This window comes from Hylobates moloch, unplaced genomic scaffold (assembly GCF_009828535.3).
Source record: "Hylobates moloch isolate HMO894 unplaced genomic scaffold, HMol_V3 SCAFFOLD_19, whole genome shotgun sequence".
Lineage (NCBI taxonomy): Eukaryota > Metazoa > Chordata > Mammalia > Primates > Hylobatidae > Hylobates > Hylobates moloch.
Genome location: NW_026652294.1, coordinates 12066512 through 12082763, shown reverse-complemented (window position 1 = coordinate 12082763; position 16252 = coordinate 12066512). Strand labels below are relative to the sequence as shown.

General features: G+C 55.2%; 1 protein-coding gene across 6 annotated transcripts in view; it reads right to left on the bottom strand.

The window, feature by feature from the left end:
* Positions 1 to 66: 66 nt before the first annotated feature.
* The window catches only part of CCDC157 (coiled-coil domain containing 157), a 20300-nt gene continuing 4114 nt past the window's right edge, over positions 67 to 16252 (bottom strand). For 2 of the 6 annotated variants that reach the window (XM_058431251.1, XM_058431250.1), the window contains exons 2-12: positions 15037 to 15190; positions 10891 to 11149; positions 7227 to 7398; positions 5880 to 6504; positions 5116 to 5193; positions 4563 to 4774; positions 3085 to 3252; positions 2755 to 2923; positions 1180 to 1385; positions 497 to 585; positions 67 to 411 (exon numbers count right to left, since the gene is read on the bottom strand). In XM_058431251.1, the coding sequence (XP_058287234.1) occupies positions 147 to 411; positions 497 to 585; positions 1180 to 1385; positions 2755 to 2923; positions 3085 to 3252; positions 4563 to 4774; positions 5116 to 5193; positions 5880 to 6504; positions 7227 to 7398; positions 10891 to 11138 (2232 nt within the window). In that variant the 5' untranslated portion in view covers positions 11139 to 11149; positions 15037 to 15190 and the 3' untranslated portion in view covers positions 67 to 146. The remainder of the gene's footprint in view (positions 412 to 496; positions 586 to 1179; positions 1386 to 2754; positions 2924 to 3084; positions 3253 to 4562; positions 4775 to 5115; positions 5194 to 5879; positions 6505 to 7226; positions 7399 to 10890; positions 11150 to 15036; positions 15191 to 16252) is intronic. The other 4 variants (XM_032138796.2, XM_058431252.1, XM_058431253.1 and 1 more) reach the window with 4 other exon arrangements.

Genomic DNA, 16252 nt, shown 5'->3' with positions numbered 1-16252 from the left:
CCCTGCCCAGGACAGGGAAGGAAGGGTTCTTTCCTTGGCTCAGTCATACTGTGAGGCAAAGATTGCTGCGGGTCAATGGCTGGGGCTTTATTACAGTGGGTGGGCTGCCAGCCACCTCCCATCCAGCCTCAGCCCTGGGCCACAGGCTACATGGGCCGCTCCTGGGGCTGGTGTGCAGAGCTGGCCTGTCTCCGGCCAGGTGACAGTCTCTTCCTCAGCCTGACCAAGGCCTTGATGGGGTTCTGGGTGCAGGTGTCCAAGTGGGTCACACCCTCCAGCAAGGACTTGCTGGGCTGGCTGCAGGGCTGCCGAGGTGGGGATGCGCAGGGCTGCCGAGGTGGGGATGTGGAGGGCTGGCCCAGCAGGGTCCTGTCTGTCCTGCTGCTAGGAAGGTGCTGTCTGCCCAGAGGCCTGAAGGAAAACCAGATCCAAGATCCCCTGTGAGTGCAGGGGACACTCCACTCACCTGCCCCACCTCCAGTAAAGCCTCACTCACCCTGGGGATGTGCTCTGGGCCTGGACTGGCAGTGTTGCTCCCTGGGTTCCGTTGCTGGAAGGGGACCAGAGCCGGTCCTGCGGGATCAGCTACAAAAAAAAAAAAAAAAAAGCCAGTCTTATAAGGGCCCAGAGTCCCCTCCCCACTGTACAGAGAGGATGTCGTAGCCAGGGATGGGGAGGGAAGGGCCGGGCGCATACCCATGGGCCCTTCCACCTAGGGGCAGGGCCTATGAAGCCTTCCAGGGCCTATTCTCAGCTGCAGAGCCTCGGGCAGGCAGCAAGTGTGGGGAGGTTGCTTTCTGACATGGCTTTTTTTTTTTGTAGAAACGGGGTCTCATTATATTGTCCAGGCTGGTCTCAAACTCCTGGGCTCGAGTGATCTGCCCGCCTCAGCCTCTCAAATTGTTGGGATTACAGGCATCAGCCGCTGCGCCTGGCCCGACAAGGCTTCTTGTTGCACTTAAAGGAATGAACGGCTATAGAGGGCATATGGGACTGGAAGGCACTGGATTTATAACATCCTCACGCCTTCTGGAAACGTGAAAAATGTTTCACAAAAGCACAGCCTAAGGCCTCATGTGATGAGGTGGGCTCTCCACAAGTTCCCGGGGCAGAGTCTGAAGACCTCTGCTGGGTAGGGGCTTCCTCCTGGTACCCAAGGGCCCGCCCTCTCAGGCCCACCTTGAGGCCACCCTGCTGGGCCACTTCCCGGATTTTGGACAGCATTGATTGGAGCCGCCCGTTCTCCTCCTGTAGGACCCAGATGCGGATGTCGTTGGCCTGCACTTGCCTCTCCATGTGATCTGTGACGTTGCCAGAGTCTGTGGGACATGTTATCTGGGATTCCACACTGCTGGATGTGCCTCCTGTGCCCAATGGGACAGGACCTTAGAAGGGAGGCACACCAGCTTGGGTGGGTGGCCCGGCAGGCACAAGGGAGCTGTGTAGTGCACCAGGCCTCCCAGCTCATCTTCCTTCCCCCGAGGCCTTATTCCCCCTTCCCTGTCCCCCCACCTGCGGGGAAGGTGACCATAGTATTATAAAATCTGAGAGCTGGGTGGGACTTAGAGCTCTTAAAAGACTTAGCAAGGCCGGGCACAGTGGCTCATGCCTGTAATCTCAGCACTTTGGGAGGCCGAGGTGGGTGGATCACGAGGTCAAGAGATCGAGACCATCCTGGCCAACATGGTGAAACCCCGTCTCTACTAAAACTACAAAAATGAGCTGGGTGTGGTGGCGGGCCCTGTAGTCCCAGCTACTCGGGATGCTGAGGCAGGAGAATCACTTGAACCGGGGAGGTGGAGGTTGCAGTGAGCCGAGATTGCGCCACTGCACTCCAGCCTGGCAACAGAGTGAGACTCTGTCTCTCAAAAAAAAAAAAAAAAACAAAACAAAACTTAGCAAATAAGCATCAGAGGAGAGTGAATCTCTGACAAGGCCCCCTGTTTTGGACAGGCTACAGCCAAAGTGAGCTGTCCAAGGTCACATGGCCAGCTCAAGCGTGGGAACGGCAGGAATTTCACGAGGCTGCTCTTCCCCTGCTTTTGTGATGGATGCTTCCTTCTGGCTCCATGAGCCCAAGGGAATTGCTGCCCCTTCTGGTTCAGTTTCCTGCTATGGGAAATAGCTATGGGGCTATGACCTGCCTCACAAGGTGGTTGAGAAGGGGACAGAAGGGCCTGGATGATGTCTCATGAGCAGCTAACTGCAGATCTTCCTCCCAGCTCTGCAAATGGATTTGCCCCAGCGCTTTAGGGGTCTGGAGGGGCTGGGAGAACCCAGGTCACCTGATATCCAATCCTGTGCCAAGATGGGTACCTAGCACTCCTGTGCCATGGGGTCCAGGACAGTGGGCAGCTGGAGGCTGTGTCCTTGGGACTAGTCCCATGATGTGGTTTGGGGACCCATTCCAAGAACCAAGAAGGGGGACACAGAGAAGTCGAGCAAGAATTAGCATGTGACGTAGTGAAAAGCATAGGCTGTGGGGACAACCAGACCTGTGTCTGGGTTTGGCTGTTGTGACTAGAGGCAGTCACATCACTGTTGGGCTTTCACGTCCCTGTCTATGCAGAGTGGATGACACATGAAGCACTTGCGTGCTGTGGTGGGTCCACAGGGGCTGCACTGCTGGCCGCCTGGCTTTAACACCCTTGCTGCAGGCTAGGGAGCTGCAGTCCCCAGTGTCCTGCCCACACGAGCCCTCAGCTGCTGGCCCTAAGCCCCAGCGTGCCCTTGGCACCATCCCCAGTCCCCTACCATGGATCTGGGTCTCGGTGGGCCTGTGCAGGTCTGGGAAGGCCACCAGCAGCCGCTCCCGCTCCTTCAGCTCCACCAGCTCCCGTTCTAGCTCCAGGATGGTTAGCCGCAGGTCCGTCGTCGCCTGCTCCAGGCCTTGCTTCTCCCTCTGCAGGCTCTGCAGCAGCTCCTGGGGCAGGGGGAGGCTCAGGCCTGGCTCCTGAGTGAGCCACATGGCACTCAGCGCCCCTGGGGCACTGTCCCTACCCCTGAGACAAGACACGGGACAGGCCTGCAGGCACTCAGTTGGCCGGAGACTTCTCTGGCAAAAAGAAAGACCCCCACCCTCACCTGCTGGGCCCTGAGCTGGCATTGGCCCTGCTCCCGCTCGCTCTGCAGCTGCTCCTCCACGCGGGCCCGCTGGGCCTCAGCCTCATCCAGGCTGCCCCGCAGCTCCTCACGTTCCTGGTCCAGGCTGTCCAGCTGCTTTAGCAGGGCTCGCTGCTTGGCCTGCAGAGACTAAGCAGGAACGGACAAGCAGGGAGGCTGTGAAACCCACAGGGCTAGGCCCAGCCATGTGGAACTAAGGAGGCTACAGCATCTACTGCCCCCCGCTGCTACCCCCCTGGGGTGTGTGTCTGTGTCTAGGGAACGCTGGTCACACGAATGGAAGGGTAGGGGTCGGGGGAAGCTGGCAGCAGGCAGATGCACACCAGACCTGGCCAAGGCCAAGACCCCAGCTTGAAGATCCCGGCCCTTGGAACGCAGTTGGCTGGCTCTGGGGGTCTCACCCCCACTTCCTTCCAGTCACACATAGACCCCACTTGGAGAGGAATTCTGGGAACTAAGTTTTTCTTCTCCTCGGGTCTCCAGTGTCACATCATCCCACATCGCTGAAGCCCACATTTCCTAACACCCACTGAATGGAAAGCAGGAAGAACTAACGCTGGACTGCTCGGAGTCCTGGCTTCACCTCTCACTAGCTGTGTGGCCTTGGGCAACTTCCTTAACCTCACTCAATAAGGCTGTTGCCTCATTCGTAAAACGGGATTGACAAGAGTATCTACCTCCTGTTGCTGTAGTGAGGAGTAAGCATCAGAGGCTGCGGCGCCTGAAGCCTGGGTCACAGCAGACACCTGATACATGGCGGCTGTGACAGTTTGCAAGGCACAGAGAACAGCACCCACTCGGGGTAGAAAGGCTTCCCCTACCCTGGGCCCATGTCTGACGCTGGGGACTGGTTCAAATGAACTCCTGGCTCCTTGCTGAGCTTTTGAGGGTGGACCCAGCCAGGACAGCCCCCAGACCTGCCCCTTTCACTGGGCAACAGGTCACCTACTCCCTCAACCACACTTCTGAGGACTCCTGTGAGGCCCCATTGCCCAGAGCACAGCTATGCCCTGGGCCCTGGCTCACCCTCTGCCCGCCCTATCCTTCCCCTGGCTGATGGACTAATTGCCTGTCATGGGCGTCCAGCTCAAAGGCCACCTCCTCCTAGAAGCCATTCTGGATTCCCATGGCAGATGTGGCCATCCCTCCCTGCACCCCTTAGCCATCTGGCAGGAGAGTGTGGCACACCTGCTCATCTTTGCCTGTGGGGTGCTCTTCCAGAGTGAGGCCTCACTGGGCAGTATCAGTCCCTGGGTCACTGTTCCCCCAGTGCCTGGTTCAGGGTAGACTCTCTGTAAAGGTGAGTCAACCCCCACACCTGGAGGTATCTCAGGGAGCACGTGCCCAATACAGATGATCCCCCATTCCCTGACAGTGGAGCCCTCTCTCCTTGCAGCCTACATTGCAGGTGCCCAGGCTGGCGGGGGCCCTGGCCTCACCTCCTGGTGGCGGACCATGCTGTCGACACGGGCCTTCTCCTTATCCAGCTCCGTGCTGGCCCAGCAGATCTGCTGGCCAGCGCCCTCCAGCCGACCCACCAACAGCTGCACCTGCACCTCCAACTGCTGCACCTGCTCCTCCAGCTGCTGCACCTGTCTCTCCGCTGCCGCCCTGCGCTCGCCTTCCTCCTGCAGCTGCTGGGCCTTTGCCTCTGCAGCATTGAGTGGACATGGGATAGGGTAGGGTAGGGGAGTACTACCTCAGACCTAGGACAGGAGCTCACATCCCATTTCTGGGCCTCAGAGTCCTCAGCCACAAAATGGGGCTCTAGACCCTACCTGAGGTGGGTTTGGAAAATAGAAGGTGCTTTCTTGGTAGGAGGCGGCACCCCAGTTTGGTCATCGCCAATAGTGTGGTTGGTCAGGCCCACCCTCCTGTGGCTGGTTCCCTTCATCTTTGCCCTGGATGCTAGGGGACAGAGATGGACGATGCTCATCCAGCCACACCCCTAGCTTGAGATGTGGCATGGGGGCCTATGACGGGGCTCCTTACCCACAGCCTGCGTGGACTCCTGCTGCTGTTTCAGTTCCCTCTCCAGGGTGGCCATCTTTGTCTTTAGGTCACTTGTTTCTATGGCAGCCAAGAGAGAGGCCCTTCAGAGGGTCCCATGGACCTGGCTGGCGGCCTTCATGCCCAGTGTGCCCCGTGGAGTGGAGGCAGCCCATCACCTGCAGAGGGGCTGCCTGCGGCCATGGGAGGAGCTCTAGGGAGGCTGGTGGAGGCGGCTGGGCCCTTATCCACCCTGCTTCTCATGGGCTGGCTGCCATGTGTCTACACCTCTCTGGGCCTTGGTGTCGTCCATGGAGGCAACTGTGAGGCTCAGAAAGGGCAAATCCCTCAGGCCTCCCGTCAGCGGGCACTGGCCAACTTCTGGTACCAGGAACTTTGTCTCTAATGGCTTTTGCCAAAACCAGAGAGGCTGCTCTGCTTGGCTGGAAGTGCCAGGGGAATAAGTAGCCCTCAATGACTGACAGTGCAAGTGGATACATACCTCGGTTCCCTCCCTGACCAAGGGATGAGTCTGGGCAAGCATCCTAGCCCAGCTCCTGGTGGCCCCAGTGGGACTGAGATCATAGTGTCACCACCAGATGAACACACCCTTCCTTGCTGCCCTCCCTTCCCTGCCTCTTGCCCGTGTCCCAGCCTGGGTTCTTCTACACAAATCACTTGCCCTGGAAGCCCTGTCTCACAAACATCCATGCAAAGGCTGTGGCAGAGCCCCTGGGCACCAGGTGTCTGGCCTCTGGGGCACAGACCTGTGAGCAGCTGCTGTTTGTCGCACTCCCACTCAGACAGGCACTGCTCATTCTCCTCCACCTGTCGCCGCCGTGCCCCCTGCTCCTGTTTCAGTGCCTGCTCCAGCTTGCCCGCCTGCTTCCTCAGGCCATCCTTCTGCCCCTCGGCCTCCTCCAGCTGGGCCCTGAGGGCCTCCACATGCTCACTGAGGCGTGTCAGGTCTTTCCTCTGTTCTGCTGCCCAGCGGCCCACAGTGGCAGCCGGCAGTGGCCTGAGCCCCATGCTGTCCTGCACCAGTTGCTGGAACTGGCCTAAGGACGAGGGCAGGTTCTGGCTCCGACACAGGCTGATGACTGCCTTGCCCACCATCCGCAGGCTTCCCTGGACGCTGGCGCATGCGTCACAGGGCACCAGGGCCGTCTCAATGGTCTGGGAGTGGACACTCTTGGTGTTCTTGGAGGTCGTGGCTGGGAACTGCAGGGAGGCTCTGACAGGGATGCTCTCTGGCTCTTGGCAGGTCTGGGGCAAGCCTAGCACTGGGGAGGAGGGCTTGATGAACTTGGCAGTCAGACATTCAGGGCTCCTGGCTGGCTCGCCCTTGGTGATGGGCTTGGAGGTGGGAGTCTCCCTTTGGTTTGCCCCTTTCTGTGTTCAGAAAAAGACAAGGGAAAGCAGGTGAGGGAGAAAGTAGAGAGGGAGGTGACTGGTCCCCTGGGGGATGTTCTGTGACAGTGTGACAGCCTTGCCTGACACTCAGACCCTCAGATGTTCTCTGACACCGACGTGAATAAGAGAGAACTTTCTCCCTCTTTCACTCTGACTCAGCTTACCACACCCAGGTCTCCTCTCTGCGGCCCGCACCCTGAGCTCCGGGCTTGATCTGATTGTATGCATGGTGTTGGGAGGGTGATGGTGACGGTCACAGCTGCTGGTTACTGGGCTCTTGCTTACTGGACCTGCCTGCTCTTGTGTCACCATAACCACTCTCAGTTTTAGTTTCCTTCCCATCATGGGGACAGTGGTCCTTCCCTAGTGGGTGGTTGTGTGGATTATGGGATAGCCCATAACAAACAGGGGTCACATGACCTCCGTTGTACAGATGAAGAAACTGAGGTTCAAAGTAGGCAAGATTTTTCCAAAGTCCCACAGGGATGTCAGAGCCAGGGAGCAAGGCATGACCCCCAAGGCCTGCGTTCTTAACCGCCACACTGTGTGGGGCTTGATTGGGAGGGCGGTGGGAGCCAGTGAAGGCTGTGGTGCACATAGTGGTAGGCTAGGAAGCCAGAGCTGGGGCGAGGCGTGAAGGCCACCACAGTGGGGAGACAGAGGCTGAGGCTGACCCACCTGAGACAGAGGCTGGGACCCACCTGGGGGAGTGGCTGCTGGTGGAGCATGCCCAGCCTCAGCAGGCTGTCCCAGAAGCGCCGCACCGTGAGCCCCACGGACATGCAGGGCCCCCCAGCCTGTGCAGGGGGCATCATCTGCTCTGAGCCAAGGTTCTCCAAGTAGCTCATGCAGCTTTGAAGCAGCAGCAGGAGCCTGCGGGCAGAGACGCTAGGTTGCTGGGGCCCAGGCTGGTGCTAACATACCCTCAGACCATACAACCGCAGCTCTGGCTCTGGGGAAATGGCCCAGGCATCAAGAGCTTGCAGAGTCTCAGAATATGCTCTGCTGGGCCAGCTTCAAACCTAACCCAGAGGCTACTTCCTCCGGGAAGCCCTCCCTGGCCACAACCTCAGCTTGGGAGCCTCTTCTGTGTCTCCTGGGTGGCATTTCTGCCTGGCTCTTCTCCACTGGACCAGGGAGCTCTGTGAAGCCAGACCTGGCCTTGCCTCAGTTGTATCCTGAGTCCTTGAAGTTCTGGGTGAACGGCTGCCTTATGTGGCCCAGAACCTCCACCTGATAGATGACAGAGCTAAGACCCTGAGAGGGGAAGAGCTTGCCCACAGCCACAGGTTGATAGGGCAGAGCAGGGAGTGTGCACAGTCTCCTGAGGCTAGTCAGGGGCTTCTGCAGGGTGAGCTGCTTCTGTGACAGTGGAGACCTGTGTCAAGACAGCTAGGTCTCTGTCCTAACCTCCAAGTTTAAAACTATAGTCAGGCATGAATTGTAAGAAAAAGGAGTATTATAATAAAAAGCCAAGTTTGCATTTGCATGGGAACCAAGCTGTTTTAAAGAAGTATTGTGTTCACAACACGTACCAGGAAGATGAATGAACTTAGCTTGTTGCAGATGCAGGAGGGTCATCCCAAAACCTGTGGGGCCTTGGGCAGAGAGGGCCTGGGGGAGGAGGTGCCAACTACCTCCAGGCCCTGCCCCTCTCTGGCCAAGGTGTCCTCCTCTGCAAACAGGGACAACAGCACTTGCCATGGTGCCAAGCAACACCGGGGAATGGGAAAGCATCTGAAAAGAGGAGAGAGCATGGCCTTGGCAGAGCAATCCATCTGCTCAGACCAACCGACCCTCGCAGCAGGAGACTGTGGTGCTGTCTGCAGCCTTAGCCGTGATCCCACCCCTGCCATAAACTGAGCAGCTCAATGCTACACCACTCTAACTCAGCCAGAGGTAGGCAGAGGGGTCAGGCAAGGCAGAGCGCATATCAGAGACAGCTTCACAGAGAAGGGGCTGGGTAAACCAGGCCATGATGGATGGGCAGGACACTCCTAGCAGAGGGACACTGTAATAATGCATAAAGTCACGGAGAAAGGAAGGTGTGTTCTGTGCTCATACACGTTCAGCCGCTCAAAGGTTACAGATGGTGCTTTTGTACCAAGGGCTCCTCCAGCCCTCAGAGTGGTAACCCTGGCTTCTCTGTCCCTAGGCAGGTCATCCTGAAACCACTGGAGTCCCTCACATCCTTTGCCACCTGTCTGGCCCTCATGGCTTTAAGGTTTTTTGTTTGTTTGTTTGTTTTGAGACAGAGTCTCACTCTGTCGCCAGGCTGGAGTGCAATGGCACGATCTCAGCTCATTGCAATCTTCGCCTCTTAGGTTCAAGCAATTCTCCTGCCTCAGCCTCCAGAGTAGCTGGGACTACAGGCAGGCACCACCATGCCCGGCTAATTTTTGTATTTTTAGTAGAGACGGGGTTTCACCATGTTCGTTGGCCAGGCTAGTCTCGAACTACTGACCTCAGGTGATCCACCCACCTTGGCCTCCCAAAGTGCTGGGATTACAGACGTGAGCCAATGCACCTGACCATTTTTAAGGTATTTGAGCGCTAGGACCCTGGGATACAGTCCCCAGGATGTGAAAGGCTGGTGACCATGTTAGCTTTGCTTTTTCGTTCTTTGAGACGGGCTTGCTCTGTTGCCCAGGCTGGAGTGCAGTGGCATGATCATGGCTCACTGCAGCCTCGACCTCCAGGGCTCAAACAGTCCTCCCACCTCGGCCTCCTAAGTAGCTGGGACAACAGGCACGCACCAGCCACGTGCAGTGGTGGCTCACGCCTGTAATCCCAGCACTTTGGGAGGCCGAGGCAGATGGATCACCTGAGGTCAGGAGTTTGAGACCAGCCTGGTCAACATGGTGAAACCCCGTCTCTACTAAAAATACAAAAAATTAGCCAGGCATGACAGCAGGCACCTGTAATCCCAGCTACTTGGGAGGCTGAAGCAGGAGAATCTCTTGAACCCAGGAGGTGGAGGTTGCAGTGAGCCAACATCACACCACTGCACTCCCAGAAGAACAAAACTCCATAGGAAAAAAAAAAAGGCATGCACCAACACACCCAGCTAATTTTTAAAATATTTTGTACAGATGGGGTCTCCTTGTGTTGCCCAGGCTGGTCTTGAACTCTCAAATGATCCTCCCATTAACCTCCCAAAATGCTGGGATTACAAGTGTCAGCCACCGTGCCAAGCACACCATGTTAACTTTATTTTTATTTTCACTTTTTTTTTTTTTTTTTGAGAAAGTCTTACTTCATTACTGAGGCTGGAGTGCATTGGCGTGATCTTGGTTCACTGCAACCTTTGCCTCCCAGATTCAAGTGATTCTCATGCCTCAGTCTCCTGAGTAGCTGGAATTATAGGCACGCACCACCACACCAAGCTAATTTTTGTATTTTTAGTAGAGACAGGGTTTCACTATGTTGGCCAGGCTGGTCTTGAACTCCTGACCTCAAGTAATGCACCCGCCTTGGCCTCCCAAAAGTGCTGAGATTACAGGCGTGAGCCACCACGCCCGGCCAACCATGTTAACTTTAATGATAGCTTAGAAGTAATGGGGCTGCGGCCGGGCGCGGTGGCTCACGCTTGTAATCCCAGCACTTTGGGAGGCCGAGGCGGGCGGATCATGAGGTCAGGAGATCGAGACCACGGTGAAACCCCGTCTCTACTAAAAATACAAAAAAAATTAGCCGGGCGTGGTGGCGGGCGCCTGTAGTCCCAGCTACTCGGAGAGGCTGAGGCAGGAGAATGGCGTGAACCCCGGGAGGCGGAGCTTGCAGTGAGCCGAGATTGCGCCACTGCACTCCAGCCTGGGCGACAGAGCGAGACTCCGTCTCAAAAAAAAAAAAAAAAAAAAAAAAAGAAGTGATGGGGCTGCAGGAGAATCCACGAGGCTCTTCCCAGCGGGTCAGGATTTGGAAAAACACATCCCGTGTCTGGCCTTGTGATATGCAGAGGGAACAGCACAACCCTCAGGACAACAGGAAAGAGAGCCCGGAATGGAAACTCTGAGAAGTAACTATGGGGTCCCCGACACAGAAACCCTGAGGAGGCAGCTGGGAGCGGCTGAGAGACCGTGGTCACAGCTGTGGTGCCACAGAGACCAGTGGAATGGAAATCAACTGCCTGAGGTGGACAGGCTAGGAGAGCCTAACACAGGATAGCACAGCACACAACACAAGACACACTATAAAAGGTAAGACCACTTTGAAAGTCCTGAGCTGATGTGGCCCCGACAGGTACTCAATGGTGACTGTTGTTCCAACATCACCCCTGCCTCTGGAGGGGCTTCCGTAGCTGCCACTGGTTTCAGGGGCAGGTGCCGGCATCCTGAGATGACCAGGCTTGGTCAAGGCCCTCACCTGTCGATGACCAGCTCCAGCAGCACAGCATGGGACAGCTGCGTGAACTCGGGGTCACCCGGAACATGGTCATAGTGCTCCAGCAGGGCCACCATGTCGAGGTCACAGGCCATGCGGTCAGGGAACTTCCAGGAGGGGAAGTGCACAGGCCCGGCACGGGAGAAGATGTCTACGATGGCACCCTGCAGGTCGGTGAGGTCTGTGCGCAGGCTGTCCATGCAGGCCTGGCTGCCCAGCAGGTGCGCCATCCTCACAGCTCCTGGAGTGAGCAGAGAAGAGCCCTGCCAGCCAGAGCCACGTGGCTGCTGCAGGAGGAAACTCCCTGAAACCCTCATCTGCCCAGGAGCTGCTAGGCCAGAAGTTCACCCCAGACCCTGGGGAGAAGTCTGTTTCCCAGCCCCAGGTGACAAGGCCTTTCGGACCCGATTCTGGGTGGTCTCACCAGCCTCTCAGTTCCCCTACCCCAAGCACATACTGCACATTCTGCAGAGTCCATCACTCCACAAGTCCTTCCTGAGGCCTTGTGTATGTCGGGTCCCCTGCTCAAGGCTGGGTGGATACAGCTATGAACAAGAACATGCCTACCACCCTTTCCTCCCAAAGTGAACCCTTGAACAGGGCACACACAACTGAGAGTTCTAGCTACAGCGTGATGGGGAGTGTTGGGCCACACCAGGCCACTGTCATATCCTGCCTAGACCACTGCATCAGGTTCTAGCTGGGTCACAGGCCTGCCCTCTCCAATCTGAACAACTTCGGCTCCAGAGATTTGGACGCAACTCTATTGGACCATGTCACGCCGGCCACAATGCCTCAGTACTTCCTGTGGCCTGTGGAAGAAAAGCCACCTCCAGACACATCCATCACCCACCTCTCTCCAGTCCCCTCCCCTCTACCCGATAGTCTCCCCTCCTACCATCATCAGCTACGAGTTGCAGCTCATGCACACCAGGCACTTGTTTCTAAATCCTCGCCCATCTGTCCCCTCTGTCTGAATCATGCTCCCCTGTCCAATTCCCATCACCTGGCTAACTCCTCTCATCCTTCAGGGTTCCTGGATATTACCTCCTCCAAGAAGGCTTCCCTGAGCACCCTCTGTGCTGGCTTAGATAATCCCTCTGGGCTTCCCCCATCTCAGCTGTGATTGCTCTCTGCTGGAACAGCCTTCTCTCTGAGCCACCTTAGTCCCTGTGGTATCCCCAGTGTGGCCAGCCAGGGACCTGGCCCATTGTAGATGCTCACTGGCAAATAATGACTGAATGATTGAATGGAGAAAAGAAAAAGGATCGCAAAGAAAATTTAAAATGCACTTGACTTCTAAAGTGCAAGAGAGGAAAACATGAAAACTTGCATTGAGACCTATTGTCGCCACGCTGGTGACAGAGAAGCCATTATATATATAGGTTTTCTGGTTTTTTTTTTTTTTTTTTAGATGATGTCTAGCTCTGTTGCTCAGGCTGGAGTACAGTGGCATGATCTCAGCTCACTGCAGCCTCCACCTCAGCCTCCGCCTCCTGGGTTCAAGTGATTTTCCTGCCTCAGCCTCCCGAGTAGCTGGGATTACAGGTGCCTGCCACCACCCCTGGCTAATTTTTGTAGTTTTAGTAGAGATAGAGTTTCTCCATGTTGGCCAGGATGGTCTTCTGACCTCAAGTGATCCATCTGCCTTGGCCTCCAAAAGTGCTGGGATTACAGGCATGAGCCACCGCACCCAGCCCCATTATATATATTTTTAAAACAGTTTTTGTTTTTACTGATGCATAATAGATGTCCATAGTTTCAGGGTACATAGTTTCAGGATTATTTAATACATTCATATAATTTGTAAAGATCAAATCAGTGTACTTAGAATATCCATCACCTTAAATTTGTCTTTTCTTTTTTGTCTTGTTTTGTTTTTTGAGATATGGCTTTTTTACTTTTTTTTGTCTTGTTTTGTTTTTTGAGACATGGTCTCTGTCACCCAGGCTGGAATGCAGTGGCACCCTCACAGCTCACTGTAGCTTCAACCTCCTGGACTTAAAGTGATCCTCCTGCCTCAGCCTCCCAAGTAGCTAGGACTACAGGCATGTGCCACTACACCTAGCTAATTATTTATTATTTTGGGGTAGGTAACATCTTGAGCTGGCAATTTAAAAAATTTTTTGTAAAGATGGGATCTCACTGTGTTGCCCAGGCTGATCTCAAACTTCTGGGTTCAAGCAGTCCTCTCTGAAAGGCTTGGCCTCTCAAAGTGCTGGGATTACAGGTGAGAACCACCACATCCGGCCTTTTTTTTATGCTAAGAAACTTTTGAGGCCAGGCGCAATGGCTCACTCCTGTAATCCCAACACTTTGGGAGGCCGAGGCGGGTGGATCACCTGAGGTCAGGAGTTCAAGCCTGGCCAACATGGTGAAACCCCATCTCTACAAAAACACAAAAATTAGCCGGGCATGATGGCAGGTGCCTGTAATCCCAGATACTTGGGTGGCTGAGACAGGAGAACTGCTTGATCTCGGAGGTGGAGGTTGCAGTGAGCTGAGATCGATCCATTGCACTCTAGCCTGGGTGACAGAGTGAGACTCTGTCTTAAAAAAAAAAAAAAAAAAGAGAATCATTCCATTTATTTTCTTCCAGCTATTTTGAAATGTACAATAAATCACTATAAACTAGTCACCCTACTGATCTATTGAACACTAGGACTGCTATTACGTTTTTATACAGAGAATCCCAGCCCTGCCCCTTCCTGGCCTCAGGCAAGTCACTGAGGCCCAGCTGTAAGATGGGGACATTGTCTCCAAGCAGGCCAGGTTGTTGTGAAGGTATTAAAGGAGTCATGAGTAAGGTGCTTGGTCCAATGCAAGGCACCAGTAAAAGTTCTTAAGCAATATTAACTATTATTATTATGAATAATATTATTAGCAGTAACCACAGCGAAGCCCATCCTTGTCTTGTGCTGGGGCCTGGCTCCCGTTCTTCCCCAGTTCCCCTGCGGCCCACGCAGAATGCCTCTGGTCCATCTTCTGCCGCCTGTGGACATCTGAAGGCGGTGATATGGATGAATAGTCTATGATCCTTGACTCAGAAGGTGGAGAAGCAAGACATTGCCCTGGTCCCTCCTGTGGCTCATCACCCTCCAGCAGGGCTGGGGTGTGAGTCGACAACTGGTTTCAGAGCCAGCATTCTGCTGGGAGTCAGGCAGCTATGCAGATGCTGAGCTCTAGCTCCTCCCCACCTGCCAGCAGGGGACCCTTGTCCTTGGTGGATTTCTCAGTGGCAGGAAGTACCTCCTTGCACCAGCCCCTCCCTGAAGCAGGGGCTGTTTGGGCAGCATTTAGGCCATGGCCCTTTCTGCCTCCAGCAAGTCAGGGCTGGCTGAAAAATTGTTCTCCCAAACCTATCCTCCCCACCAACCTCCCTCATCTCAGAAAATGGCACCCCACTGAGTGCACTCGGCTTGGCCCTCACCTAGGCATTTCCTGAGTTCCCTCTTTCCTCTACCCCCATGTCCCAGGACCCAGTGCTGCCGATCCTACATCCAGACCACACTGGGAACCCAGTATTTCTCTCCATCAACACTGCTCCTACCCCATCATCTCCCCAGACACTGCCAGAGCCTCCCTGAGGGGTGAGCCACTTCCCTTCTGCCCTTCTGGTCCATCCTGGTTGTACATGGCAACCAGAGTGATTAATAAGGCAACCCATCCCTGCTTGGAGCCTTTTCCTCTCTTTCTACAGCACCAAGACTGGACCGCTTCCTGGGGCTCCTGCCCTGTGTGGCCTGCCCCAGCTTCAGAGTCTCCCCACCCCGAATGTGCCCCTCTCCACACTTCTTCTAGTAAGACACCCCCCTCAGCACCCCCACCAAACGTCCCCTCTTCAGGAAAGCTCCCCAGGGCCTCAGGCCGGGCGAGGTTCCCTGTCACACATTTTCAGAGCATCCTGTTCTTTTTCTTCCCAGCACACACCACCGCCAGAATGGAATCATTATTTGAGAATTTATTTGTGGTTGGCAGCCTGTCTCCCTGTGAGTGTGTGGTATGACCTGGTCACCTGGGCTGAGAGGACTAAAGGCCAGCCTGTGCCCACAGGTGCTGGGTAGCTCAGAGGCACCCAGGGGAGGGGTGGACTCTTCACCCTCCCAGAAGACGGGGTTCTCCCCTTACCTCTGTGCAGGTGCCTGCCGGTAGAGCTGGAGTGACTGAGTGTGTCTAGCTCTCAGATGAGCCTGTGGGCTCCAGGGCTCTGGGTCAGAGGCTCATGCAGGTGCCCGGCTTCCTGTCTCCAGTGCAGGGTTGGCCCTGAGTAGCTCTTCAGACCCTGGGAAGGGATGACAGTGACAGTGAGTGAAAGCACAGTCAGGCAGGGCTTCCTGGGAGCAGGGTAGAAGGCTGTCCAGGAAGGAGAAGGGGTTCCAGGCTGGAGGAAGGAGCCTGGTGGCAGGAGGAAGGAGAAGGGGCAGGTGGGCTGCCTGCCTCCAGCCTGAGCAGAGGGCACTCTTCAATAGTGCTGGCTTTGACTGAAGAACCTACTGTGTGCTACATCCCTGAATCTGCCTCATTTCTACAGAGGAGGAAACTGAGGCTCTGAAAAGTTAGGGAGCTTGCCCAAGGTCATTCAGGAAGCTGAGATTCTGAGTCCACCATCTCTGCTCTGTCCTCAGGCCATGCTACTTCTAGAGCAGCAGTGTCCAAAAGAAATATACAAGCCACACATGGGATTTTAGGTTTTTCTACTAGCCACAGATAGGGTACAGGAAATGCTACCCCAAAATATGGCACCTTAGAAATGCAAAAAGCTGCAGAAGCAGGAAGGCCACTCTCATCTTCCCCTCATCCTTCTTCTCTGAAGCAGGCTGCCAGGAAGGTCAGTCTGTGACCTCTCCCCTTCTTCTCCCCTGAAGACCCTCATGTGACAGGGGTCCTGCCCTATACCCAGATGGGAAGCAATGTCACACAGGGACACCAAGAAGAATCTGAGCAAACAGGCCTTGCTAAATCCACGCCTTCCCTCATGTATTACTATTAGATCATACCTTTTTTTTTTTTTTTTTTTGAGACGGAGTCTTGTTCTGTCACCCAGGCTGGAGTACAGTGGCACAATCTCAGCTCACCACAACCTCGCCTCCTGGGTTCAAGCAATTCTCCTGTCTCAGCCTCCTGAGTAGCTGGGACTACAGGTGCATACCACCATGGCCAGCTAATTTTTGTATTTTTATTATTTTTTAAATTTGTAATTGTATTTATTATTTTTTTGAAACAGAGTCTCGCTCTGTTGCGCAGCCTGGAGTGCAGTGGTGCGATCTTGGCTCACTACAACCTCCACCACCCGGGTTCAAGTGATTCTCCTGCCTCAGTCTCCTGAGTAGGTGGGACTACAGGC